This window comes from Alligator mississippiensis, chromosome 16 (genome assembly GCF_030867095.1).
Source record: "Alligator mississippiensis isolate rAllMis1 chromosome 16, rAllMis1, whole genome shotgun sequence".
NCBI lineage: Eukaryota > Metazoa > Chordata > Crocodylia > Alligatoridae > Alligator > Alligator mississippiensis.
Window position 1 is genome coordinate 22,234,545 of NC_081839.1, and position 26,964 is coordinate 22,261,508.

The window sequence follows — 26,964 nt, forward strand, 5'->3', positions numbered from 1 at the left end:
TTGAGTCTTGCCACAAAATGCATGCTCTTCTCTACCCCTCACTGCAGTGAGATGCATGTTTTCTGAGCCTAGATGAGGAAGTCTTTGCCTTGATATAAGTGACCTGCTGCTGCACTGAAGCAGTGCCTCTCAGGACATGCCTGGGGTGAGGACTGTGGAGTAAGTGCTGAAAGGTAATGATGATCTATGGGTGTGTTACCTCTGTCCGTGAAATCTGATGACTCTGATTTGGACAGCTCCTGGTTAAACACTAGCATATACAAACCCCAAAGGGGATGGTGTTTAAATACTCTCTTCCCTTGTCTATGGGAGGTGATTGCACAGTGGGCCTGTGTTTGGGGTATGACTCTAAAAAATAATCCCATTGTTGTTATCCCTGATCCTTTGGAGAGCCTGTGTTGCATCTGCTCCGTAGAAGATACCATTTTAGTCCTGCTCTGCAGGGTCTGACACTGCTATGGGAGAGCAAACTAAGTCATTCTATGATCACTAGAGATGTTGGTACCATTCGGACAGCGAGAAGCTTATTACTTATTGGGGAGCAGGAAAAATGCAGTCTAGATACAGATCATTCTGGGCAGAGGCTGTAGCCAAGGTAATTATTTGCTTTAGCTACTCATATTATTTGAGATGATCACACATACTGCCAGGGCAGCGATTCTGGTATGCCTTGGGTTCGTGTCATGGATGCTGTGGGGTGCCATGTAGTGCTAGCACTGTGAGGTGTGCAAAGATGATTCACAAGATAAACACAGAGGCTGTGCCCAGACAACCCGGGGCATGTGATGGCAGCGCAAAAATAGCAGCACAGGTGCTGCTACTTTGTGCCACAGTGCACACCCCTGTATGTGCTCTGTTGCAAAACACATTGTCCCACTCTGGGCGAACTGCCCATGCCCAGTTCCTGGCTGGGCTCCATGTGCTGTGGGAGTGGCGGGCACTGGCTGGGACACAGGTGCTTCAGTGTGGTGCCAGCCGGCAAGCAGCCCCCATGCTGAGGCACCCTGTGCCCCTGCCTGCCAGAGAGCAGCACGTGGAGATGAGGATGCAGGCAGCCCTGGGCTGCCAGTCCCCCATCTCGACGTGCCTCAGCATGGGGGCTCTGCAGTGGAGTCCCTGCACTGAGGCATGCAGAGACAGGGGAGCAGCCAGCTCAGGGCTGCCTGCTCCCCTGTCTTGAGGCACACCGGGCCCCAGCCAGCTGCTCCACGGCTGGCTGGGGCGCAGTGTGCCTTAGTGTGGGGGATTTTGCAGCATGCGGCAATGGGAGCAGGCAACCCTAGCTTGGATGCAGCCCTAAGATGCCTGCTCCCCCACCTCCGTGTTTGTTCTGGTGCATGTTATTTGCACATGCTTTGCACTACTGTGCACAGTTTAATGCGCCATGTGTGTGGTTTGTAGCACCAGAAAAAGGTTTCCGCATGTGTAGACACAGCCAGATTTTTCAAATAGGAGTCCACAGTGTCAAAGCTCTGTTGGGGTCTGAGTTCTTTGGAACAGGAGAATTGCTCTATTATTTTTCTGTACTCAAAAGATGTGAGTGAAAGTTAAGAGCTGAAATTTTCCAAGGCAGGGTTGATAAAAATCAATTTTAAAAAATTAAAAAAATCCATTTTAAAACATTTTAATAATTTTTTTCATTTAAATTTGATTTTTTTAATGTTTTTATTTAATTTTTATTTAAGACTTACTTAAAAAAAATATACCATCTTAAAATGAAATTTGAATTTAATACAGCATAGATTAAGGTATCACTTCTCGGCCTCATGAAGGCTCAGATCAAGTGTATTCTATTAAAATAATTGAAATAAAATAACATGTTGAGTCGATGAGTCTGTGCTAAAAACTCTGGAATTAAAATTTGATCATTCTATATAAAAATGAGGGATAAACATCTAACTTTTGAGATTAAGCTGTAAAAATGTGGCACACTATCTCGTGCATTAAGGCTTTGACCCTGCAAAGGATGCAGGGTTTATGTGAATGGTCAGCAAAGCCATCACAGGTTTTGAACCTGGCCTGACTCCAGCAGACACTGTCATGTGTACTCCTTAATCAGGATTATCCACTGAGCCCACCTGGATGGTATTAAATTCCTGTCTGATTCTCTCCACCTGAGCTCCGAATAGCTCAATTCTCAAACTATAAATATTTTTGATTTTGCACCCATTATTCTCCAGCTTATGGAAAAACAACCATTTCTTCATTAGTTACCAACCCTTTGCTTCTGAATGGTTCTGGGCACTTCAGTTAAACAGCCTTTCTTGGTCCCTGTGCATATGTACAGAAATGCACACAGCACAAGAGTAGGGGGTTACAATAGCAAAAATCATGGATTGTTAGGGGGAAGATTTTGTTTTTTGGGGAGGGTGAAGGGTGTGGTGGGCTGTCACGGGGAGGAGGAGACCTATGTAGCACACACACAATATAGAAGCATTCTGTGCCGCAAAGTGTTCTAGTTTGTTGCTGTAAATATTTTTTAGTTTGAATACGACCAGGTTGAATATGTATTTGCTTTGCTCCATCTTGACTGTTCCTTCATCTGGAAAGAAGCAGGTCTGCCAGCGTGTCGGCTGGGAAGCCCCTTTGGGCCTTTTGTCTAGGGATGCACCCTGCTGTTTAGTGTACACAAGAGCCTGGAGTTAAATCACCTAAGCAGGGGGATTAGACCCCCAGCCTAACTGGCTAAACTGGGCAGTGCTCTTTTTTAAATGAATTCGTTGAGACAGAGAGGCTGGAGGCAGGGCAAGCCCTGTTTGGAAAAGTTTGGGTGATGTCACCCCAGGTATATAAAAACCTTTCAACTGGGACTGGAGTTTCTTTCTCCTGGGACTGCTGAGAGCTTGAAAGCTGAATTGGGGGCTGGAGAAACTGCTCCCCATGGGGGGTGGGGGAGGTGTCCCCCCCTTCACTGGAGAAGTGAGCTGAAGCTATATAAAGGGAAAGTCTCAGATACAAGGAGAGAGTCTGTCTCGGGGTTTGAGACTACTATTCCCTCCCACTTCTTTCCCCTTTTGTTTTTCTGGGTTTTGAAGTAAGATGATGCTATGAGGATATTAATCCCAGAGCACACTGACTAGCATTGTAGCCTGGCAGGTTTTGCTGGCAGATTTGGGCTAGGATTAAAAGCCTGGCATGTGTGTGTTGCTGTGGCAGCTTCTTTTGGTTCAGCTGAGCCCCAGCGGTATGTTTTCCTGGCAATTTTGACCAGGATTAAAGGCCTGGCAAATTTGTGTCAGGTTTAAAACCTGCAGCAGGATAATATCATGGAGGTACTAATCCTTCAAAGCACACTGACCAGGATTGGAGCCTGGCAGTTTTGCTGGCACGCTTGGGCCAGGATTAAACACCTGGCACGCCTGAGCCAGGGTGAGACCTGGCATGTTTTGTTGTTTGGACCAGGCCCAGTGCAGAATGGCCAGGTTGCCTTTTTTTTTGCTGAGCCCAGGCCCCGAGCAGAATGGCTTGGCCCTTCCAGTTCTTTTGCACTTTCCAGTTTTCTGTAATACACCTGTCCTTTGCAAGCAGTCTTAACACAAGGAGAAGGTTTTGTGTATTTGGGACACCCCAGCTAAATTCAGTGATCCCAGATTTCTGGGTGGGGGCTCGAGCCACAGTGAAAAGTATTTGGTTCCCTGAAAAGTGAACCTGACCCTCGTGGCTGCCAACTGGTGTCTGACAGAAGGGTTCCACTTAGTTTGTTGCTAATTCCTTGTATGGAGGAGGGAGAGGGAGCAGTGTGTGCAGCAAAGGACCATCGCTGGGCTCAAGACAATGCAGGAAAAAGAACAACATTTTGTGGAATGTAAACTAGTCTTGATTTCAATACTTGAAAACTGAAGGAAAAACTTCCTTGGCTGTAGGTCACAGAAAAGATCCTAGTATTTGGGAATATTTTCAACAAATTCCTGTGCCACTAGAAAAAGGAGGAACCTGTGCCAAAAGTTGTTTAAAAAAAATAACTATCTAATTTTAAAGAGAATCGGGCAAGTGGGAACTTAAGCTCAGATGACTTTCACCTAGGCATTTTAGAAAATTTTCCCCAGAATGAAATAATTGGTTTAAGTGACTAACCCCAAGTTCATACTTCTAATACTATAACAGTTAATACTAGTGTTTAATAAATGTAGTTGTAAATGTAGTTGTAAATGTAAATGTAGAACCACATTTAGTACCAAAAAAAATAATCCTGTACTCAAAAGATTAAACTTAAAGTGCTGGTTTTGTGTTTAATTAAATTTGAGTTGCCATCTTAATGCAGCTTGATACAAATATGAGCAAAAAGTTAATAATCTAGTGAATAAGAAATATATATTTACCATTTGATAGCATAATAAAATGTAGGATTTCTCAAAATCCAAATATGTTAAGCTATATATTAAAAAAAAAAATAAAAAAAAATATATATATATATATATATAGTTTGTGTACTTAGGACATGTGTAACAAACCTACTGTAAAAACTGTATTTAGCTTTAAATCAACATGTTTTAATTGTTATATCAACTAAAGAAAATATGCCTTTCTTTTAAAACAAACAAACAAACAAAATAATTGAATAAGAAAATTTGAAAAAAAATCATTATTTAAACTGTGCTTTTGATTTTTTTGGTTTAAATTATTATTTAAATCAAAATTGACTTGATTTAAATCAATTCATCCTGTTCCAGTGGGGTACCTTACATCTAGCAAGGGTGCCTTGAGTCTGAAAAGGTTGAGAACCATTGTTCTTGGGCGAGGTGCTCAACCCCCGGCCTGAGAGCCAAATCCAGCCAGTAGAGCCATGCTACCTGGTCAGTGGGGATCCCCACAGGTCAGGAAATTTGGGAGTAGGGGAGCAATGAAAGCTTTGCATGGCCAGATCCAGCCCCTCCTAGGCTATCGCTGTGCAGTGGGATCAAGGCCAGGCCCACCCCTGCCTAACCTGATCAGACTGGACTGCTCCCTGTCCACCACCCCTGCAACCTCCCCTTCTCCTCCCCCTTGTTCCCCACTGCACATCCAGATTGGGGCCACTCTGTTGCTCCTCCTCAAGCATTAGGATCAGGCTTGGCTGCTCCCCACTCCCCATGTGTCCAGACTTAGGCTGAGCCACTCCTTACTCCCTGGGTAGCCAGATCCAGGTTGACCTGTGCACCCCCCTCACCTGGATTGGGATCCTGCTGCACCGGTCCCATGTGCTGGATTGAGCTCACTGACTGGATCCAGGCCACAGATGGACCTGGCATCACTCATCTGGCCAACAGGTTGGGCACCATTGGTTCCCCAAATGCTTGGGCACCATTGTCTAGGGAAATTTGACTTGACATCCAGCACTGTCTTGAGCCAAGTTGCTTTAAAATAGGTTTCCACCTTGTCCTGCAGGCTGCTTTGTTCAGAGTGTCCTCTGAGTCGCACTGTTTTTTCATATTTACAAGTATTGCTGTTAGAGGTGCACTGATACATCTGTCCATTATCAGGCTCTTCCCATCACATGGGGGCTGTGCTTGGGGTAGGTGGTGGCAGTGCTGGGAGGGAGGTTACAGTGGGAGGGGGAGCTGAAGCCACCCCAAATTTTGCTGTAGCCACCTGTAGTCTTCTTGCAGTGCCGTCGCCGCCTGGCCCCAGCTTGCAACTGCAGCCCTCCTCTCTCCTACACGCAGATCCAGGGGCACATGCCCTTCCCTTGCCCTCTCAGGGTGCACGCAGTGGCAGGAGCTGCCCTCCCTCCCCCCTTTCTCACCTCTCTTCCTTTTGTCTTTGTGTAGCTCAAGCGTTCTCAGATTGGCAAGCCATTTAAGGTGTGGTGTGTGGGCTTGGTGAGATGTCATAAGTGTGGGTGATGGTTAAGGACCAGCTTCCCATGGGATTGAATGCTCAAGAAGCCTTGAATCAGTGACATAGATCTGGATTGCAGCAGAGCTGTGCTGTGCTGTAAAACTCCCTATTAAGACGGATTGGGCAGGGCTCTTACAGGATTGTCTAGGAACTGCTACGTGCCATGCGAAGTCGGGTAGGGATTCAGTGTGGCATGTCCTATTTTATGCACTTGCACATCCAAAGCAGTAATCCTGTGAGACAGAACTATCTGGAGAGCCACAGTGAACAGCAGTTTCAAGCAAGTGCCTTGGTTCCCTTTGCTAGAGCCCTTATTGCTCTGGGTGGCCTGTGCCAGTATTGCGCAGTGATATCTGATCAGTTTTGTCCCTGTGATTTCCTCACATGTTGTACATAAGTAGCCTTGTTCACCTGCCGCAGCGTATGAGCAGCTCTCATTACAGGGGAGACAATTGGATGCAAAAAGGGAGCTGAATAGGTGAATGTGCCCTCACAAGAGAACTGCACTACGCTAGACGGTAGGCATTCAGGACTTCCACAAGTTGACTTTCTGATGAAGTGAAGCTGAACTGGTTTGACCTTCACCAAGAGGCTGGGAGGAGGGACTGGTGTTTTTTCTGCATACAAATGTGACCTTTCAGTTGTATTTATTACCACCTCCTAGTGATCTTTTAGTGTGAGGTGAATTTACAGCATTATTACTACTAAAGGGGAAAAAAAAAGCCTTTGACTGTTATCAGCCAGGAAAGGAAACTAATGCAAACTAGAGGAGTCAGAACACAGTCGCACCATGGACTCCAAGGCTAATTTCAGAGCTCTACTTCCTCCAGTAGAAGTCTTTGCCAGGCCTGTTTGATGTGCCATAGAGTCATGGGCAAATGGGGACCCACCACTTGTGGACGCCAATCAATGAAGACATGGAGACACGAGCAGAGGAGTGCGCTTCCTGCGCCTAAGTGGGCAGGGGATGTGCTATGTGCCCCGTGTCACCTGCCTGCCTGTGTCACGTGACTGAGTTCCTGGGGCAAAGGCAGGAGCCTGCAGAGCCCTGAGCCTGCAGCAGGCAACCCACCTCTGCCCCATGGGGGCAAGTGCCCCCCATGCCTCCCCAGGCGGTGCGTACAGCTACAGAGAGCTGCGCCCCACCCACCTGTGGACAACCCACCTAGGCCCCAGGACCCCATTCACCCCAGCCCCTGCCCCACTCCCTCCCTCACCCAGGGGACTCTGGTTTAAGTTAAACCAGGAAGGGGTCTGGGACAGACATTGCATAAACTGGTTTGACCCAAATCAGTTAAGCCTGATACTACATTCAACCAGGTTTATCTCAAACCAGGTTCAGCCATTTTCAAACTGGTTTATGTGCACTGCACTGGACATCTGTTCTGTTACAGGTTTAAACCAGATTCTGATCACTGAAACTGGTTTATGTGTAACAGGTGGGCTAAAGCCAAGGGGGCAGAGGCATTTACAGGAAGGCAGGTGAAAACAGAGTGACCCCAGCATGGCATTCGTGTGACCATGGAGGAGGCTGGAGATCACAATTAATGCCCCTAAGATGATTTATTGCCTGAGGGCAAGATTGGTGCCAGCCCGGAACAAAAGGTAGAGGGAGAAATGAACTGAGGCTCACTTCAGGGCCACGGGGAAGCCTCCCAAATGACTAAAATATCCAGTAAGGTGTGACAGGTGAGACAGACAAGGGATGGTACCCTGAGAAGCCAAGGTGAGGCAACAGTAGCTCACCCACCAGGGACATCACAGCTGCCCTTGGGGGCCAGGGCTTGCTGCAGGCTCCAGACTTCAAGCCCAGAGCCAGGTTACTTCCCTGGGCTCTCCTGCTGTCCGTGTATGTTCAACTGTTTCTGGCCTTTGCTATGCCAGTCTGTTTGGTTTCCTGTAAAGTTTAGTTGTGTTTATACTTCTTAATGTACAGTAAAAAAACAGTTTCTGTTAAACACTATCTTTGGTTTTTGGTTATAGCTGTCCTTTGTAAAGAAGACTATGAACTTTTTATCTGGCCTGAATAAACAAACAAACATCAAGGTTATTGCTTATGGAAGATAGCCATCATTTACAGGCTTATTCCTAAGAATAAAACCAAGTGCTTTGCTTGTCACATCTCACCTCCCTGCAATGCTGCTCAGCAGCAAGTCTTCATAGATTTCATAGATTCATAGACGTTAGGGCTGAAAGGGACCTCAGAAGATTTTCGAGTCCAGCCTCCTGCCCCAGGGGCAGGAAGTCAGCAGGGGTCATAGGATCCCAGCAAGATAAACATCCAATTTCTCTTGAAGTTGTTCAAAGTAGGTGCTTGAACCACCTCTGGCGGCAGTCTATTCCAAACCTTGGGGGCTCGGACAGTAAAGAAGTTCTTCCTTATGTCCATCCTGAAATGGTTGTGGTGGAGTTTGTGACCGTTTGACCTTGTCATCCCTTGGGGTGCTCTGGTGAACAGACGTTCCTTCAGATCCTGGTGAGCACCCCTGATAAACTTACAGGCAGCCCTGAGCCTTGTGCTTTTTCAGGCTGAAGAGTCTCATGGCTCTCAGCCTCTCTTCATAAGGTCTGTTTTCCTGACCTCTGATCATGCGTGTGGCTCTCCTCTGCACTCTCTCAAGCTTTTCCACATCCTTTTTGAATTGTGGAGCCCAAACTGGACTCAGTACTCCAGCTGCGGCCTCACTAAGGCCGAGTACAGGGGGAGAATGACATCCTGGGATTTGCTTGAGAAGCATCTATGGATGCAAGCCAGCATTTTGCTCGCTTTACTAGCCACAGCATCACACTGAAGGCTCATGTTCATCTTGTGGTCAATCATGACCCCCAAGTCCCTTTCAGCTGTGGTTCTAGCCAGCGTAGCACTGCCCAGCCTATAGCTTGCTGCAGGTTTTTCTTCCCAAGGTGGAGAACCTTGCATTTTTCAGCTCTCATTACAGGGGAGACAATTGGATGCAAAAAGGGAGCTGAATAGGTGAATGTGCCCTCACAAGAGAACTGCACTACGCTAGACGGTAGGCATTCAGGACTTCCACAAGTTGACTTTCTGGTGAAGTGAAGCTGAAATGGTTTGACCTTCACCAAGAGGCTGGGAGGAGGGGCTGGTGTTTTTTTCTACATACAAATGTGACCTTTCAGTTGTATTTATTACCACCTCCTAGTGATCTTTTAGTGTGGAGTGAATTTACAGCATTATTACTACTAAAGGGGAAAAAAAAGCCTTTGACTGTTATCAGCCAGGAAAGGAAACTAATGCAAACTAGAGGAGTCAGAACACAGTCGCACCATGGACTCCAAGGCTAATTTCAGGCCTGATCCTGCTTTTGTTCCACCATATAACTCCACTGATATCAGCAGGTCTGCTCCCAATTTACTGAGAGAGAGCAGAATTTGCCTTACTCCGCTCACATGCCAGTGCTGGTTTGTTCCCTCTGGAAGGAGAAGTCCTGGGGGAGGGTTAATGTTTCAGCAGTTTCCACCTTTCTGAATGAAGGACATATTTTGAAAAAATTGACATGGGCCCCTTGAAGTGGGCATGGGCAGCAAGTCCTTGAAGGAGCTGAAGATTTGGAGGCTCATTTGAATCAAGGATCTTGTCTGACAATGACTGGCTTGTGTGGGTTATCGAACATCTCTCTAACAAGTACTTCTGTGTGCTTGTACTTTGTGATTGAGAAGTAGCAGATATCACTTTTGCCTAGTGCCAGGCTGGTTGTGTCTCTGTAAGAAGGTAGATGAGGGACCAGTGCTTGGGGCAGGAGCCCAGTATCGAGGTCCTACCCTGGGTCTCTTGTTGATCTCTCAGTGTGACTTCTAGCCTCGCCTCCCAATCTGTAAGACTGGGAGTGATAATGCTGACCTGCCTCTGAGGATGGGTTATGGCTGTATCATTTTTGCAGTGTAAGATCCTTGCCAGGAGTGCTGTATAGCAGTACCAAGTGTTAGGTAGTTTAAAATCTCTCATGGTGTAAGCATTTCAAATGGATGAGCTTTGTGTATACCAGACTCCTTTGCAGAAACTTTTTCAAGCTGCGTGACTTCATCGAGCAATGAGAGATAAGCAGAGGCTCTGTGGGGAAACTCGACCATGCTGGCTTGTGTGAGATCCAAAAACCCACAGCTCAGTAGTGAGTGACTCAAATCTGTTGAGATGGTGGGGTAAGCTCCTGCTTCTTCAGATGCCCTAGGTTGTTTAGTTTTGCAGTGATGTGACCTTGAAAGTAAGTTGGTTTTTCACCATCCCTGGTGGCTTTGGGTGGGACCTGTCTCTTTGATATATTCCATTGCTCAGCAATGACTTCTCCAGTCTTTATGGCGCTCATGGGCTCTGGAGAACATCATGCCTGCTCTTTGCAGGCTGGAAAGAGGGGAGGCATGAGGCATGTTGACACAGGTATAAGGCATAGGAAGAATTGGACAAATAACTTGGTTTGATTATGTTCCTGTCCAAGGTTAGAGAAAACAATCTTCCTCTGGGGCATAATTTATTAGCAGAATCTGAGTAACTTTTCTCTGGCTCATTAAATTAGCATTATTATATGTTAAGATCAAGTGGAAGCATATGATGCGCTCACTTCCCTGCCATTACTAAGGCCACCTCAATCTTCTGTTACTTCTGAGCCTTCCCTATGTCATCTGACCACCACTGGGATGCCCACTGTGAAAAGTCAGAAGGTGATTAATGGGAATGGGAAGAGGCTTTTCATTTCTATGGGATGATTTACATAAAATAAGATGGGGCTCTTGGTCCAGTTCCCACTTGAGTTAGTCTGGGAGAATTGTAGTGGTATAGCTTACAGTGTGAATTTAGTTTTATTTTGTTAAACTGGTACAAACTCTGGTAAGATCATTTTTAGTGGTATAAGTATGGCTTGCTTTGGGCTTAATGTAAGTCATCTGGTGCAAGGACTGCCTTATTTCAGTTTGTATCTGCATAGAATTTTTACCACTTTGTTAAAAAAAATACTTAAATTGATATAGTTAAATTGGTGCTAGCCCTTGTGAAAGGAAAAGTTGAATGGGTCCTGCAAGCCAGAGTATCCTCTTCCCCCTTGGTATGGGCCTTGTAAGTCAGGAGTAAGGTATGTTGGCAGGGATACATAGGGATAAACCTCACAGCTTGGCTCATTTCACCAGTACTTCACTTCATTTCATGATGGGATAAATCAGTGTTTGCCTTGGGACCGAGGAGAGAGAGAGGTAGTGAAGTGGATTTGCTTTGCCCTGATGTCTCTCTCTGCAACTGGATCTGTCCTTGCTGAATTTATTTATTTTTGTCCCAGGAATATGTGTGGATTTTAATTCTAGTTTTTTGTCTTGCTTTGGCAAGTGTGGGAGCGCTCTGAAGTCTCTGTGCAATAGCTAAGCAGCAGCAAGACAGGCATGCAGATCCAGGGTCATTTTGAAGGAATGTCCTGGCCCTGGTTGCTGACTTCCTTTCTTATTGTTCCAGGGAGGTGTCTGTCTCTGCAGGCATCCGCTGCAGTGCAAAGATTTTGAGGAAGCATGATTTAATTATGGAATCTTGCTAGAACCAAGTAATAAACCAAGTGACTAAGCTGCTGAGAATCGGTTGGCTAACAGACACCTGCTCTGAGACGAGTAAACATGATGTATGTGGGCTGGGAGGGCTTTTTCCTTAGATTGCCTTAATTAACCACGGGATGATAATTAGGAAGGTAGTTTTCAAGCATTTCTACTGAGATCCTCCACTGTGGTGAAGTCAGATAAACCCTTGCCAGGGTGGCTTCTTCTGGAACAGAGGTATTTGGTACTTCAGACTGCTTTATGAACAGGAGGCTTTGTGAACATGCAGCACTGGTCACAGAAGCAAGACAGCAAGTACAGATACTCAGCTTCTGGAGCCAGGGTCCTTCTCAAGTAGATGGCCGAATCAAAGAAATTGGATCTGTTCCAAATATGTGGAATCTGGTCTTAATAATACCTGCCTGTTCCATCTCATCTGCTGGGCTTCTTGGGCAGTGTTGCAGCTGTTCTTACTTCAGTAGCTGCAAAGCACATTTGGTGCCTGTTGCAGACTCAATGACTTGGAATTCGGGTGGTTTGTGTCTGTCTGTCTCTTGTGTATGTGTGACATTTTATTTTTTATCAGAAAAGGTCCCTGAAAGTTAAAGTAAATTATTACTAGACTGATCCATTACTTAAAAATAGAACAGTGAAGAGTGAAGCTGGCTCTGGATACTCGTGTCTAAAAATAATATGGAGGTAACTCTTCAAAAAAGAAAGCGTTCTCCTGAGCAGCTAGAACTGCGGTGTTTTGTTTTTAACTTGGAACCTGATAATCTGTGTTTAGCTATACCATGCATCAGGGATTTCATAGGAATTGATGTTGACGCAATAATCTTGATTTACAACAAACTGTGGAATAGCACATGGCTGTGTAAACATGAATGTGGGTAAGAAATGCATTTGCATATTTGATTTTAAGTAATATGAAAGTGCCTAATACTTCATATATAGCATTTTATGGCATATATTACTGAAATGTAGCTGCTTAATGGGAAACCAGCACCTATGTTACATACCTGAGGTCTTGTTTGTAATGCATTTGGTGGAGATGGAACAAATTTATTTGTAAGTTTTAGGTGGGGGTTTTTCACCTTAATGGCATGTAAAATATTTAACCACCTCTTTGCATAATGATTCTGTCTCCCTAGAGAGAGAGAGTAAAATGGTCAGAAGTGCCCTAGTTGTTTCCAAAGGGGACTAGAATCCTTTTGAAAAATGAGACTTATTCACACAAGTATTCATAAGTGCCTGTGTAGTCTGCCTCCATGTGTTCATGCATATGTGTGTTATTATATAATTCTTAATTGCCTGCACTGCTACCATTCTGGCCATCATATTGCAAGTGCTTATAGTTGCCTGTAAAGCTTCACTTCCAGTGCACAGCTGCCTGGGGAGGGAAAGGATGTGTACAAAGCGAGTAGCTATTTTGCTCGAGAGGTGCGACTCAAAGCATCTTCCTCTTCCCACTCTAGGTGACGAGCAGTGGCCGCGATGAAAGCAATAGCCATTGGGTGATGCCTCACCTGCTGATAAAAATGCTCAGCAAATCCCGTAAGTCTGTGTTCCTTTATGTTCTTTTCCTAAAAAGGATTTTTCAGGCTGCTAATGACACAAATGCAGAGCAGTATTTAACAGCATTGCAGAGGGGAGGCAGATGGGGACCCCCTGCAACACTGCATGGGAAAGAGGGTGGCTTGATCTTATTCTGTCTTTAGCCCTTGGCCTGAAAGATCAGCCAGCATGCTGAGTTCCTTCTCCTGGAGTAAGTGCAAAGAGCAGGCTGATGGATGGAGTGAGCATCTGTCTTTCCACAGACCTAGTCTTCTAAGGCCATCTCCAGGAAAGGTGTGGGAAGGAATCATCTACACAGAGATCTCTCTTCTCTTTGGTCTGGTTCCTTTACCCCATTGTTGCCCACTCCCTTGGGAAGAATTAGGATATAGGGTTGGAGAGCAGAAGAGCAAGAGCAAAACACAGTTGGTACAAAGCTGGAATTAGATCCAAGCCAAACCATAGCATCCTGATAGAGAAGGTCCTGCATATTATAGCGATGGGTAAGTAGAAGTGGGAAGAAGTTGAGTCAGTGGGAGGAGTTGGGGGAAAGCTAGGAATTGTCTTATCTTGGCAGTGGCAGGTTTCTGAGGAGATTGCATTGGGGTAGGTCAGGGCTGCTAGGCTGTGATGAGGAGGGCTATGGCTTGGTTTCTGACTAAGCACAATTGAAGCAAGTGACAATTGTCAAAGTGAAGCAAGGTAAGCTTTAATGAGAGCTAAGATAGATTTGTCACAAGCTACTCCTTGGTGATGAGCCAGGATCCAGCACTGGGATTAGCGAGGGGTTGAGAATTGCTTTGTGCCAGCGTTTGAGGGCAGGTTCTACAGAATAAGTTCACCAATCCCAGATGGAAATCCTCTTGACTGAGGTCACCCAGCATCCTTCACAGCCTAAGGGCTGTGTGACTTGGGGAGGTGACATGGGCTCTGCCCTTCCAGCAAAGACCACCCTCACCCTGAGCTGACTGTACATCTATTCCCAGTGTTACCCAGCAAAGTGTGTCCTTTCTAGGATGCCATGCTGATGTGTAATCATGCATTTTCTCTTGGCTTCTTCCTCTGTGCTTCATCAGCATTAGTCCAGTGAGCCTGGCTTCCTGTCTGTCCTTTTTGAGTATGACGTCCCCATCACCTGCGTTTCCCATATTGCTTTGCATGTACTCATGTTCTGTGGTTGGGTAGATGCCTCCTTCCACAGCACATTCACCTTAACGCTTGGAGCAGTGCCGTTGTTCCCTTTCGCCGCAGTCTGCACGTTCAGCCTCTCTCTCGCTGTCTCTGCCTCCAGCTGCACTGACCTCAGTCTCAGCTTATGTCTCTGGTGTTTATTCACAGTCGAAGTTGCTTGCACTGGAGCTGGGCTCTGTCTGGCTAATGAGATAACAGCTTCCTCTAATGTTTTCAATAATCATTTTGTAGTTTTGCTATATGCTGTGGCTACTGTCTGCTCTCAAATCTTGGAGAAGATTAAATCAGCTCAATTCCAGGACAGTCCCTTCAAATTCAGATCAGTCACTGATGTCTGTATTGCTGTGCCCTGCTCTGAAGTACAGCGCCATCAGCCTTTGTTTTCCTTTGGTGACTGCTCTGCATTGAAGTCTGTCGTGACATATTTTGCTTTTCAAGCATTGAATAACCAGCCACATCATCCCAAATGCCTTTGATTTCTAAGATTTAGAAATGACAAAACACAACTAAAAGAAAACAGCCTTTTCCTTGGAGGGAGAACTGTATCTGTGTCACATTTGCAGCATGTTGCATTGGGTGCTTCACATAATGGCAAACACCCCAGGCTCCCCAGGTATTCACAGGTACTGGTGGAAAGGGGGAGTGGGGGAAGAGGCACCTCTGGCTCTGGACCCTCTGCAGCCCAGGGCATAGGATGTGCTTGCTTCTAGCTTGCTCCTGTGGCCATACGTACAGCTGAGGACAAGCGAAACTTGGAGGCGTGTGAACCCCAAGTCTCCGGGCTTGGGCCTGCATGTAGGATGCCTGCCAAAGGATTTAGAAGTATCTGAAGTCCCAGGCTGGGGTGGAGGCTACTTGCTGGTAGCAGGGCCACATGGTTCTTGGATGATTCAAATGGATTTGGACCTGATCTGGCTAAGTTGACCTAGGACACGAAAAATATTTCTTAGAAAGTGGGGGCAGGGGTTGCTAGCTGTAGCCCCAGCTGGGCTCTGTAGCAGCTGATGCGGCAACTGCATTTCTGGCCAGGCCCCAGAGCCCAGGCTGGAGCTGCTGTTGTTTCTGTTGCTACAGGGCTGGGGCTGGGGCAAGGCCAGGAATCAGCTAAAAGGCTGTAAACCACATCAATGGATCAAGATGACTGGCAGGCCTCTTAGGGAGAGGGGTGGGATAGGCTGGCATCAGAGCTAGTTTCGTTTAACGCTGTTGACAGCTTTGAAAAAGGAGCAAACAACTCATAAAATTGGGAGCCATTTCAAACTCAAGCAAGAAATAGACTCTCTTGCTTCATAAGCTTTACCCCTGGTGAACCTGCTCTGGAGGAGTCAGTGGATTTACTCCTGAGTTTCACCACATAAAGGGCTTGCACCTGCAAGGTTTTGAGTAATTTGGCTAAGATCTTGCAATTTGTGTAAGCCCACACTAACCGTCAGTGCCAGGAGTCGTCCACTTAACTTTGCTGCAGCTAACAGTGTCCTTAAGTTAAGGCTGTGCTTTGTTGGATCAGGGTCTAAGAGCCCACTGACTGTAGGTACCTAAGGCCTAAGCAGGAGGAGAGTCAGGCCAGTAGTTCATATACTGTGGCTAAATGATGTCTGTTCAGTAATACTGTGGTGTGCTGACTACACAGGATAGAGGTATATAAGTACTTTATTTGGAGTAATCCAAGAGGATATGACTGTGGTAAGAGGAATAGGAAGAAGTTAGGGACTGGAAAACTGAGTAAAAACCAATAGACCTCACCATCAGGCAATCTTTCGCATCCCCAGTGAATGCTGTAAACCCAATTGCTTGGCTCATTTAAAACTAGACAAGATGTAGCACTGGAAATGTTGCTGCAAGGAAAAAAATCTGTTGTCAGGGAAAGATGGAGGAGAAGTCTTAGGTAGGCATTTTCTATCTTGTTCTGCTTTTATTCTTCTTTAGCCAATCATTGTGCTTAAATGCTACAGTAAGGAGGGTGCTGTAGGAATCATATCTTTAGATCAGTGATTTTCTACCTTTTTAGTCTCAAGACACCCCTCTTTAGACTCTGGGCACTGCTTGGAAAATGCCAGCTCCTAGTTTCCACTCCTTTCTTGACTACAGAAAAGTAATAGAGTGGTTCTTCTGTTGCAAAGCACTCAGAAAGACTGCAGATTAAAGTGTTTTTGACCCTATTGGATTCCTACTTGAAATCTCTGATTTTAGATTGTAAATCATGTTTGCACACCTAACTGCTAACATTTCATAGCACTCCGTGGCACACCTGAAAGGATCTCAAAGCACCCCAGGGTACCATGATACCCTGATTGAGAATCATTGGGCTAGATTATTGGAAGCTCACTTCCCAAACTTTTCTCCTAAGAGGGATTTTTCCCAGCATCTTCCTGAGTGTTAATATGCCCAAGTTTGTACAGACAAACTGAGATGGATTATTGTTTATCAGTGAATTAGCCCTTGGGTGAGTGTGTGTGCATGTGTGTACATGTGCATGTAACTCACATGCACATCTCTTGGATGTTCTAGTTCTTGTGTGCTACAGTGCTAGCACCATCAACTGGGTTTACAGCATTTTCTATGTCTCTTTCCCTCTGTAGGTTGGAAGATACTCGCACTGCTGGTGGTGTTTGCCGTGATGGTGTGGTATTATACCTCCTGGGAAGAGAGGTACATACAGCTGTGAGTGTATTTTCAAAGTTCCAGTGGAGGCAAGAGGCTGGTCTTTTCTGCCCTTTCTGATGGCTTCTGGGATGTCTCAGTCTCAAAATAGGAAATGGTGCTGGATGGCCACACCATTGGCAGATGAGGCAGGTTGGCAAAGTGGTGTCAGACCTCAATCACCTTGGTGCAGTTTCACCACTTGATCCCTCCTACAGCACCACAGATGGGGGAGTCCAGTGACATTGTGCAGGAATGCTTTAGGGCTTTTTTTTTTTTTGTGGTAGTGTTTCTCTAGACCTGGGATTTTTTTTTAAATCTTAGATCATGACCCGTGAGCCTGAAAGACTCGGCTTTATGAGGATAAAAGCTGTTTTGTTCTTTGCACCTGGGAACCAGAGCTCAACAACACTTTTCATTCAATTTTTTCCCCCATGAACCCTCTGCCTACCTTCCTCTCCCTCCCCCTCCCCCCCACCAGATCAATCACCAGTTGATTTTTGTGGATTTCGCTATTCAAAATGCTTTGTTTCATAGCAAAACGTTTCCACGTGGAAACAATTTTGTTTAGAGAATTCCTTTCTGCTCATTGTAAATAAAGTAAAACATGTAAAGCTGGTTAAAATTGAAATGAACTTTTCTCTAGCTTTCCTAAATTTTCAGTGATCTGAAAAATCCATTATTCACCCAGCTCTGGTGGTGACTAACACAAGGCAAAAGTGTAATGGAGATGAGGCTAATTTGTAACTTAAACACGTAAGCAGAATATGCTAAAAAGTGTGGGAGAGCCTGGGGTTAAGTAATGAGCTAAAAATGCACTTTTTTCCTAGTGAATATGTATCCAAGGGGTGGGAGGAGCTCAGAACATAAGTAAATTAAAAGATTTGAGGTAGTTTTCTTTGGTGTCTGTACCTACAGCGATCGGTAGGACAGCCCAGGCTAGGGCAGTTGCCATCTTTGCTGTTTGCCTTACAGCTTTTATTTCCCTGTGCAAGAAGAGAAGTCATTGTGTCCCCAAGGAGAGGTGGAAAAGAAAACTGCATTGCTCATAGGAAAGTGAGTAATAAACTGGTATGTTAGAGGTCTGGCCTCTGCTCGAAGGGATCAGTAGAGCTTGGGGAGGATCACCGCTGAAGGCTTTGGGACTGAGAGATGGGGCAGGAGGGCTGAGAAGTTAGCTGAAGGGTCAGGGTTTTAGTATCTGGTTGGCGAGTTCCTCTAGCTAATTGGCTTTATGTTTACTGTAGTTACACACGGGACCATCCACTGTTCTTACAGCTAAAGGATTACTTTTGGGTGAAGACCATCTCCCCATATGAGCTGCCATATGGTACTAAAGGAAGTGGTAAGCGAATCTGCTTTCTCTGCTTTTTTTTGGCACTGGGCTCATGGTTTTCGATAATTTCAGCATGAACATGGGGAGGGTAACAATTGTAGTGATTCAGAAAAGGTAGCTACAGAAGGGACAGTTGGTTCACCTGGCCTGCCCTCCTGTATAACCCAGGCTGGACAGTTTCACCCAGCCTTGATCTGAAGATTTTGCAAGGTGAAAGATCCATGACTTCCCTGGACATTTATTCTACTGATTATGCCCTTTGCTCTTGGCCCTTTACAGTTATGTGGGGGAAGAGAGGGCCATTTGAGCAAAAAGCCATCTGTTCTCTGCATTTCAAAGGACTTATGTTATCAAACCCTGCATTTGCTGAATCTGCTGGGCCAGTGTTCCCCCTACAGGATGAAAACTCAGCAAATTGTGGGTTTTACAAAGGGGAACAAATCCTGGTAATCTAAAAATAAATTGAAATCATTAGAGGGGGCCTCTTATTAAGCTCCATGTTCCTTCTTCAGCCCCTCATTTTCACTCCTCTTGTCCTACTTGCTGCTCACGTTTCAGTACTTTCTACCCAGACCCAGATCCTGAACCGGGTGCAGTTCTGCTCTGGGGCAGCAGCAGGGGCTCTTTTCCTTTCTCATCCTCCTCTTCTTCCTGACATTAGGCTGTTAATTTGCTCTCTTTTGGGCAGGCAAAGAGGATGGGTAGAGGCTCTTACTCAAGTTCTCAGCCCTGCCCTGAGGACCCCTCCACCAGTTCTTCCAGAGCCTGGGAACTGGGAACAGGGGGAAGGAAGGGCCTGTGGTGGTGCTGGCTCCGGGTGAGGCTTTGAGTCAGACGTGGCAAGTGTGTGGTGAGACACGCTGCAGTTACTGAGTGACAAGCAGAAACCCTAAGCTTGGTGAGGTGATATGCAGGTGCTGGTTCCCTGTCTGGTGCTTGGACAAGGGTGGCATGATGTGCTGGAATGGGTCCGAGGTTTGCTGGTGCAGATATGAGCTCCTTAGGAAGCTATTCTGCCCTGCTGAGGGGTTATCAAGCCCTCTTCCCAGAAAGCAAGCTTAGCGCTGGGGCACTTGGGTACCAAAGCAGAGAGGGTGGATAACTAGGACACGGATGGGTGTAGGCAGGATTGGCTTTTGTCCTACTTACTTAGTGTTGAACCTGGACATATGGCTATTTAGTTTCACCTTGTACCTGACCAGTCAGCACATGGCTGTTTTGTACTTTCCAGCCAGCTCTCAGGAAGCCCATCTTCATCAAGAGTTTTCTCCCTAGTGACAGCCCAGTGCATTGCCTACATTTTGGGACTTTTGCCTGATATGGTGAAACCCACTGCTTCTGGGGAGGACCAACCTCACTAACAGCTTCTTTGCTTTACTTTGCAGAAGATGTTCTTCTCCGGTTGTTAGCAATCACAAGCTACTCAGTGCCTGAAACCATCCTAAGGTAATTCCAGAGCATCCAGCCTTTTTTGACACTTCTTAACATCCTAGATTGCAGAAAGCATCTTTGTAGGGTGAATTATCTTCCTGGAAATGCTAGAGTGAAGTTGTAGCCACAGTGGTCCAGGAATTATGTGAGAGGCAAGGCTTTCTTGGGGTGATATCTTTTATTGGACCAGCGGCAATTGATCCAATAAAAACTATCACCCAAAGAAAGCCTTGCCCCTCTTATCCTCATGGAGTCATTGGACGAGGCTGCATTGGAGATCAGGTTTTCTCTTTCTCAACTGACCGAGTCAAAGGCATAATGACAGGGCCAAGTTCCCCACCTGTGCAGTGCCTAGTACCAGTGTACCCCAGGGTATACACATGAGGATGTTTCTTCTATACAGCCCATTTCATCTTTGGATGGGTCACTTACTTGATGGTTTTTGGTGTCTGAAAGCCTGCCATCTTGGACTCCGCCTATTCAGGCTGCAGTAATTCAGTCGCTGCTGAGCTGTGCTGGGCCCATACTGGATGAGGAGATCAAAGATTCTGTATTTCTTGCAATGATTTGATGTCAAACCAGCAGACCATTTTTTTCCCAAATGTGGGAAGCTCTTTCCCTAGTTGCCAGGAGGCTGAAGTCCATTTCTACTAGCTGGGGTGCGTCACAATTGCCTTTTCTATCCCTTGCCTGAATGTGGTTAAAATCCTTTATCCAGCCTTTGGATCAATATGTGGAGACATGGAGTTTGTCTCCTGGTCAGGGAGAACAAATACCTGTTTAGTGGGTGCCTCTGGCTTCTGCAGGGGGGAGCTGATGCTGGCTGGCACCTTGATGTCAACATTGGTATAACTAGGAGACAGTCTTCCCTCAAAGGTCTGGGTGTAATGAGTAGTAACTGCTGGGCTCCACAGCATACAAAATGGGGACTTAATTATTTATGACATGTCTCTAAGGCTCCTATTGCTATGGTGTCTGGAGCTGGCTTGACAGCTCACACCACATGAGGGAAGCAAATGTTCAAAAAAATTAGCAGATCATTAAAAGCAAGGCATGTCCTGTTAGTGCTCTGCAGGGTGGTCCAGGTGCCATAGGTGCCTAATCTCACTCACGTGCTAGGCAACATGCAAAAGGGCTGGGGAGGCAGAGCGCATTGAGCTTACAGGGAATGAACTGCTCAGGACCCCCAGCTGCAGAGTGGCATGAGAAGAAGAGTCCTCCTCTTGAGGAGATGACTTAAATGCAGAGCTTCTGAGAGCTTGTGAGATGACTCTAGGTCTCCTAGGCAGGGATGGCTACTGTCTGGGTGCATCTGTCCTCCTTGATGCTGGATCAAGTGAGGTCAGTTGTCATTGAGGTCTAGGTCAGGTTCCTGGCTCCGGAGGGGATGGTAACTGGGATTGGAGACCAATTTGGGGATTGTTGCTCTCCTTCGCTCTGGCTACAGCGCACCAAAGACTGATACTAGTAGGAAGGAAGTTGAGAATCCGGCTCTGAGGTACTGAACCACCTGCCCCTGTCCCTGCAGAAGGAGGTGACCCTGCAGTTGCTGGGCTCTGATGTCTCCTTTGTGCATTTCAAAAAAGTTCTTCCTGGCAACTGTCCTTGAGGATGAGGAAGAGCAGGTACCAGGAGATGGGACCCCAGGCCCTTTAGAGTTTTTTCTCCACCAGTGCTCAGAAAACAGGGATGCAGAGGTAGGAGGAAGGGCCCTGAGACTAATTCTGAATTTCTACAAGGTGCCTGTATGAGAGACCCTAAGTGTTGGAGTGGGGGGGGTCAGTGCTGAAGGTAGTGGGACGTACCTCAATGCCTCCAGTTGATCTCTTGTTGATCCTTGTGTCCTGCTTGCCCCTCTTCTCTTACCTTTCTCTTGTGTGAAATGTGGAGCATCATCATGGCTCCCTGTCCCCAGGCCTCTCCCCTGCTGCCAGGTCTTTGCTGTCCTCCTTGGCATGGGCTCCCATGCACATCTACTCTGCAGTTTGGGGGCCAGGCTTCAGCTTCTGCAGATGCACCTGAGCTAGCTCTACTCTCATTGGGCAGTGTAAACCACTCTACCATTATTAGTACCTGTACTAGCCAGTGTAGAGCTAGCTCCTATGCCAGATGTGGTCATGCCTCTGGATTGGGCTGAACACATTGCCTGGCCTCCCTGTTTGTTGTAAGAAGAACTTAAGGTGCTGTGCAGAGCCAAGCATATCAGAGACACACACCTGCCTGCCAGCCCACTGATATTCTAGGTCCAGGCCCTTGCAGAGCTCTGCTATAGCCCAGCCCAGCATTGGGATAGTGTCTTGGACCTCTTTCAGGACATGTTGTCATGGTGTTGCAACCCCTGCCAGTGCTCAGGGTGTGTGTGTTGGCATTAATATGAAGTAGATCACTGCACGCCAACTTGGGACAAAATGAACTGTTGTTTTTGACTAAGGGTAACAAGCTGAAGTGTCAGTCAACCATGTCTCTGGAGTAATAGCCAGTGGGGACGTGACTTGTGTGACTGCCAAGTGCCGTGCCCATTCTTGAGGTCTCTGCTTGCCTGAGCAAGCACAGGGGTTACAGGACATGGATGAGAAGTATAGAATAAGCAGACTTGTTTTCTGTGAAGACCGGTGTAGCTGGCGTAAGGAGCAGAGCCCAGATCAAACCCAGACCAGCTCCAGCCCCACCTGTCTACAGCGTGGGTCCAAATGGCAGCTGGGGGAGGTCTGGAGATCTGGCAAACTAAGGGGCTGAGAAATGTAACCAGACTTGTCCTAGTGCCACACCCAGTATTGCCAACTCCACCGTGCCAAAAATCTCAAGCCAAACTCTTAAAAAATCAAGAGATTGGCATGTAAACTATGAAATACTATTTTTGAAGTCTGTGTGTGTGTGTGGGGTGGGGGGGTTGTTATTTCTGAAGGTGTGTAGGTGTGTGTTGGGGGTTTGGGGCCCTGGGAGGGAGGATCCCCGCACACCCTGGCAGGATGTGGGGTACAGTGGGTGAGGAGTGAGGAAGCAGCAGGGCTGGGGGGGCTGTGGCTTGGGAGTGAGGGGCAGACACACAGAAACACTGACAGCACCCAGCCAGTAAGTGGAGGGAGAGGGGTGGGGGGACAGAGAAGGGGTGGAGGGAGATTGAGGGCCCCCACAGTGAAGGAGGGAGTGGGGCAGGAGCAGGGGCTGGGGTGAATGGAGCCCCAGAGTGGGGGCTGGTTGTCCAGAGGCATGGGGGGGTGGGATGCAGCCCCCTGCAGTTGTGCAGACCCCTGGGGGAGGCATGGGGGGCATGTGCCCCCTGCAGGGCAGAGGTGGGTTACCCACTGCGGGCTGGGGCTCTGTGCCCTGTTGCCTTTGTCCCGAGAACTCAGCCACACGATGCCAGTGTCCTCTTGCTGCTGGGCAGACGGGGAACACACCACACAGCCAGCACACCCCGTGTCCCCTACCCACCTGGCAGGCAGCAATGGTGTCGCGTTGCTGCTGGGGCAAAGACAGCAGGGCGCAGAGCCCCAGCCCAGTGCACACAGCTGAGGGGGGCCCCAGCCCCGGGGCCCCATTCGCCCCAGCCCCTGCTCCTGCCCTGCTCCCTCCTTCACCGTGGGGTCCTCGATCTCTCCGCCTCCCCTTCACCTCCACAGGCTTACTAACTGGGAAAATCCAGAGATCTTGGCAGTCTCCCAATCGAACCATCAGGAGGTACTTTGATTTAGAAATCCAAAGTCTTGTGATGGTTTCGTTACAGTTGGCATTACTGCACTCCCATGGCCAGCAGATGTCTGTTCGGCCAGAGCCTGCTCTCTTCCCTTTCTGTGCATTAGGCAGAAGCAAAAAGACAAGTCTGGCATCAGGCAAGGGGATAATCCTGGGAAGGCCATCAAGTTGGGTGGTCAGGGGCTCATTCCTGATACGATAACAGTGCTTGCAGAGTACTTCTCACCCACCTCATGGTACTTTAGCCTTTGCCTCTTGGCTAATCCAGTCCAAATGTATTTTTAAGAGATCCCTAGAAACGGTGGTTAGATGTTTGTCTCTGGGAGCTCCACAGGTATCTGAAGGCAACCATGAATGTGGATTAGTCTTGAGTGCTTTGAAATGTGAAGAATATCAGGCTGGCTAAGTAACTCAGCTTCCATGCTGACCTGTGGATCTCACTCACTGACTGGGTCTGGATTGCAGCCAGGGTTGACATGCAGCTCCCTTCCCCCACCCTAGCATTTGGTACAGGCAGGTTTCTCTGAGCTGCACAGCTGCACACTTCATTTTCTCCTGCCAACTTCTGTTATTGCCCAAAGGGTATGGAGGGTATATGGAAGAAGGATGACACTGTGCTTCTGTACAGTTGCCTGCATGAGTCTTAGGACTCTTTTTAGACATTGTACACACCTGTGTGGTAGTGCCTGGCTTGGGTAGGCCACTGGATTAGATGGCCTCTGGAGGCCCCTTCCAGCCTGAATGGATGACTGCATCAGGATCACAGAAGATATGGCCAAGCAGAGAACAGAAGCCAAATGGCCTCAGTCTAGTGTCTTTCCTGCTGGACCCAGCCTACGAGCAGGTCTCTGTTCTTCCTCTAGTTCCTGCTCCCTGTAACAGGCTAAAAGGTTACTATCTTGGCCATCTAGTGCAGAGGTGGCCAACCTGTGACACAGGTAGCCTGTGTGTGGCACACAGCTGATTGCAGAGGATAAAGACAGCACAGTGGCAGATAGGGCAGGGAGCAGAAAGCAAAGCAGCAGATTGGGCAGGGAGCACAGGGCAGGGAGAAATAAGCAGAGCAGCAGACCCGGCATGGAAAGGGGATTGGAGTGACACTCAGGAGGAGTTTAGGACTAATTTGTGGCATGCCTGCAAAACGTTGGACCCCGCTGGTTTAGTGGACTTGCTACTTTAGCTCACACAGTAAAGGTACTTGCTTTTAATGTTGGCGGTTCAAGGTTCAGGTTGTAATGATGACTCAAGTAGGGGGCTCCTTATACCTGCTTCCCACATTTCGGTTACTGAGAGACGTCTGGTCTATGCTACAGATCTTTCCTGGCATACTTCTATCAGCTAGTGGTATAAGCAGATTGTGCCCTCTGTCTGGCAGCTATGCCAGCAAAACCTCTGGTATGGGTGCTGCTGTGCTGGTAGAAGAAGGCTTTTGTTAACTCAGCATCTCTGTAAGTTAGCAAAAACCCTTCTTTTACAAATGTGCCTTCACTAGCCCAGGTGACAGTTCTGGCAGCACAGGCTCTGCAGCAGAGACATCCTGATGTGCAGGCAGGGAGCGTCCTTTGTCCCTGGAAGGCATATGAACAAACTACTGCAAGGCAGAAGGAGGCAGAGTTTACTGCACATCAAATGCTGTGCAATAAGTTGCTGCTAGGATCCCCCCTTCTCCCCAGTATATGAAAGCTAACCCACAGTAACTTGGCCCCCTCATTGAAGGGTAAGCTACTGTGGTTTTGCCTTCACTTACTGTGAGGTAAGACTCTGCATATGGGCAATTATCACAGCACTGGTAAAGTCCCTCTCTACTTCCCTCATAGTGACTTGTACATGTGCCTGCACTCTGGGTCCCCAGTTTGAATCCAGCCAATGTGGTAGTGACTGGTAGCTGTTGCCATTTGGTGGCCTGCATTCAAAGGATTAGTTTCTTCTGTTCAGTTCTAGAGGTTGGAGACAGTGTCTATCTGCCTTGGAAAAATGCCCCTAATAAATGCTCCCTCATAGGCATGGAAATTTTCAACTTGTATTTCCCTTTGAACCAGTTTGTAAAAATATGGTACTTAAAGATTCAGAGCTGCTGAGGCCCAGATTGTGACCATTAGCCTGCTGTCTGCATAGCCAAGCCATGGGGCTTCACCCAGAACTTGGATCTACAGTAGCAAGCAGGACAGCTCTGTATGGACCCCAAGGGATTCAGGCTTTATTCTGTCCTAACACCTTATAAAGAACTATTCCGGTAAATATAAAGGGGAAGGATAATTGCCTTGAGATGCCAGTGGTTCAAAATGAATTTCCTTTTGTAGCATGAAGTGCCGGAGGTGTGTGGTGGTGGGGAATGGACACCGGCTCAAGAACAGCTCCATGGGGGAAGCAATTAATAAATACGATGTTGTGATCAGGTATGTGAGTATTTGTAGCCCTTCATACAATAAGCCTTCATCTTCCCTACATCCTGCACATCCCAGAGATCTGCACACAGACAGAGAAAAAACTCCAGGAACCAGTGATACATTCATGGGAAGGAAGAAAACGATGTTAGTTTTACTGTTGAGAGACCAGAACTGAGCTTATGGGGAACGTTGTGTCTGTTCCTTTTCTTTCAAGTTGCCTGCAGACAGTAGCAGAGGCAGAACCCAAAAGCAGGACTAGTCATGATGCTGCTGTTCCAATTGCAGGACATTACAGGGGGAAATAGTGACATTCAGTGCCTTGGTCATTCATTTCCTATGATCCCATCATTACAGCTCTACTTAGTGTCTCCCCTGCACAGTGAAGTCATTTTTCTGGGCTTGTGGCTTTGCCCTGTGGTGAGTAACCAATATGATGCAATCGGTTCAGTGCTCCTGGCCTTATTTTTAGAAGTGTTGCAAAATTAATGGGTTTGTTTCAGACCAGAGAGGTCTGAAACCTTCCTCTAGCATAAAGTCCCACCTCAGAAATACTTTAGTAGTAGTGAGGCTCCTCTGGCTCTTCACCTGGACTTGGCCAAGGGCCTCTTGGATCATTGAGGCATGTTGCTGAATGATGGACATTGCTCCACGTTTGCCAGGGGCCAAGAACCTAACCAAAGCATGCTGAGATCCATAAGAGCTTTCCTGTCCACTTCCCCAGGCTTTGGTCAAACCCCAAGGACTTCAGACTTCCCTATTCCAGAAATTCAAATCTGTGACTCTCTATACAAATTCAGCCTGGGTAGTGAAGACAAAAACTGACATTTTGGGGTGGGGCTTTTGGGGGTTTGGCGCTGCCAAGACCAGAGAGAAAAGCAGTGTCCAGAGCTCATGGGCCAGTGTAAATGGTCACTGTCTGATTTTAATGGCACTACAAAGGTTAACCTCAACTGAAGACATGTTCCCTTTTGTGTTTTGTTGATCACTGCCAGTTGCTTCCATACTGTTCTGTCTGTATAGGTTCTTAAACCACTCTTACTGTTGTAGTAGTGCATGTAACAATACCTGTTGTGTATGCAAGCTATCATCCCATCTCCTGAGGGGGAGAAGGGTGGACAGGGGAGGGTTTATTTTGAAATCTTTTAATATGCATATTAGACGCCCGTTGTTATGTTATGTAAGGCAAATCAAAGAAGAGCACCTTACACCCAGTGCCAGAAAGGTGGGGAAATATGTGGTGACCCTCTGTTCATGTGGGAGTTCACTCAAGGAGGATGCTGTCTCACAACCTGAGACTGGACCAAGTCCCCTAACCAAGCAAATTCATCATGGCAAAGTACAGTGAACACGTGATTAGAGCCCCCAAAGCGGTCTTTCCTAGGAATG

General features: G+C 47.0%; 1 protein-coding gene across 11 annotated transcripts in view; it reads left to right on the top strand.

Annotated features, from left to right (window-relative positions):
* ST3GAL4 (ST3 beta-galactoside alpha-2,3-sialyltransferase 4) overlaps positions 1 to 26,964 on the top strand; it is a 185,585-nt gene that overhangs the window by 139,424 nt on the left and 19,197 nt on the right. For 10 of the 11 annotated variants that reach the window (XM_014600910.3, XM_059719736.1, XM_059719735.1 and 7 more), the window contains 6 exons: positions 12,819 to 12,897; positions 16,668 to 16,749; positions 17,704 to 17,784; positions 17,976 to 18,073; positions 19,450 to 19,510; positions 25,492 to 25,587. In XM_014600910.3, coding sequence (XP_014456396.2) covers positions 12,819 to 12,897; positions 16,668 to 16,749; positions 17,704 to 17,784; positions 17,976 to 18,073; positions 19,450 to 19,510; positions 25,492 to 25,587 — 497 coding nt within the window. The remainder of the gene's footprint in view (positions 1 to 12,818; positions 12,898 to 16,667; positions 16,750 to 17,703; positions 17,785 to 17,975; positions 18,074 to 19,449; positions 19,511 to 25,491; positions 25,588 to 26,964) is intronic. The other variant, XM_059719739.1, reaches the window with a different exon arrangement.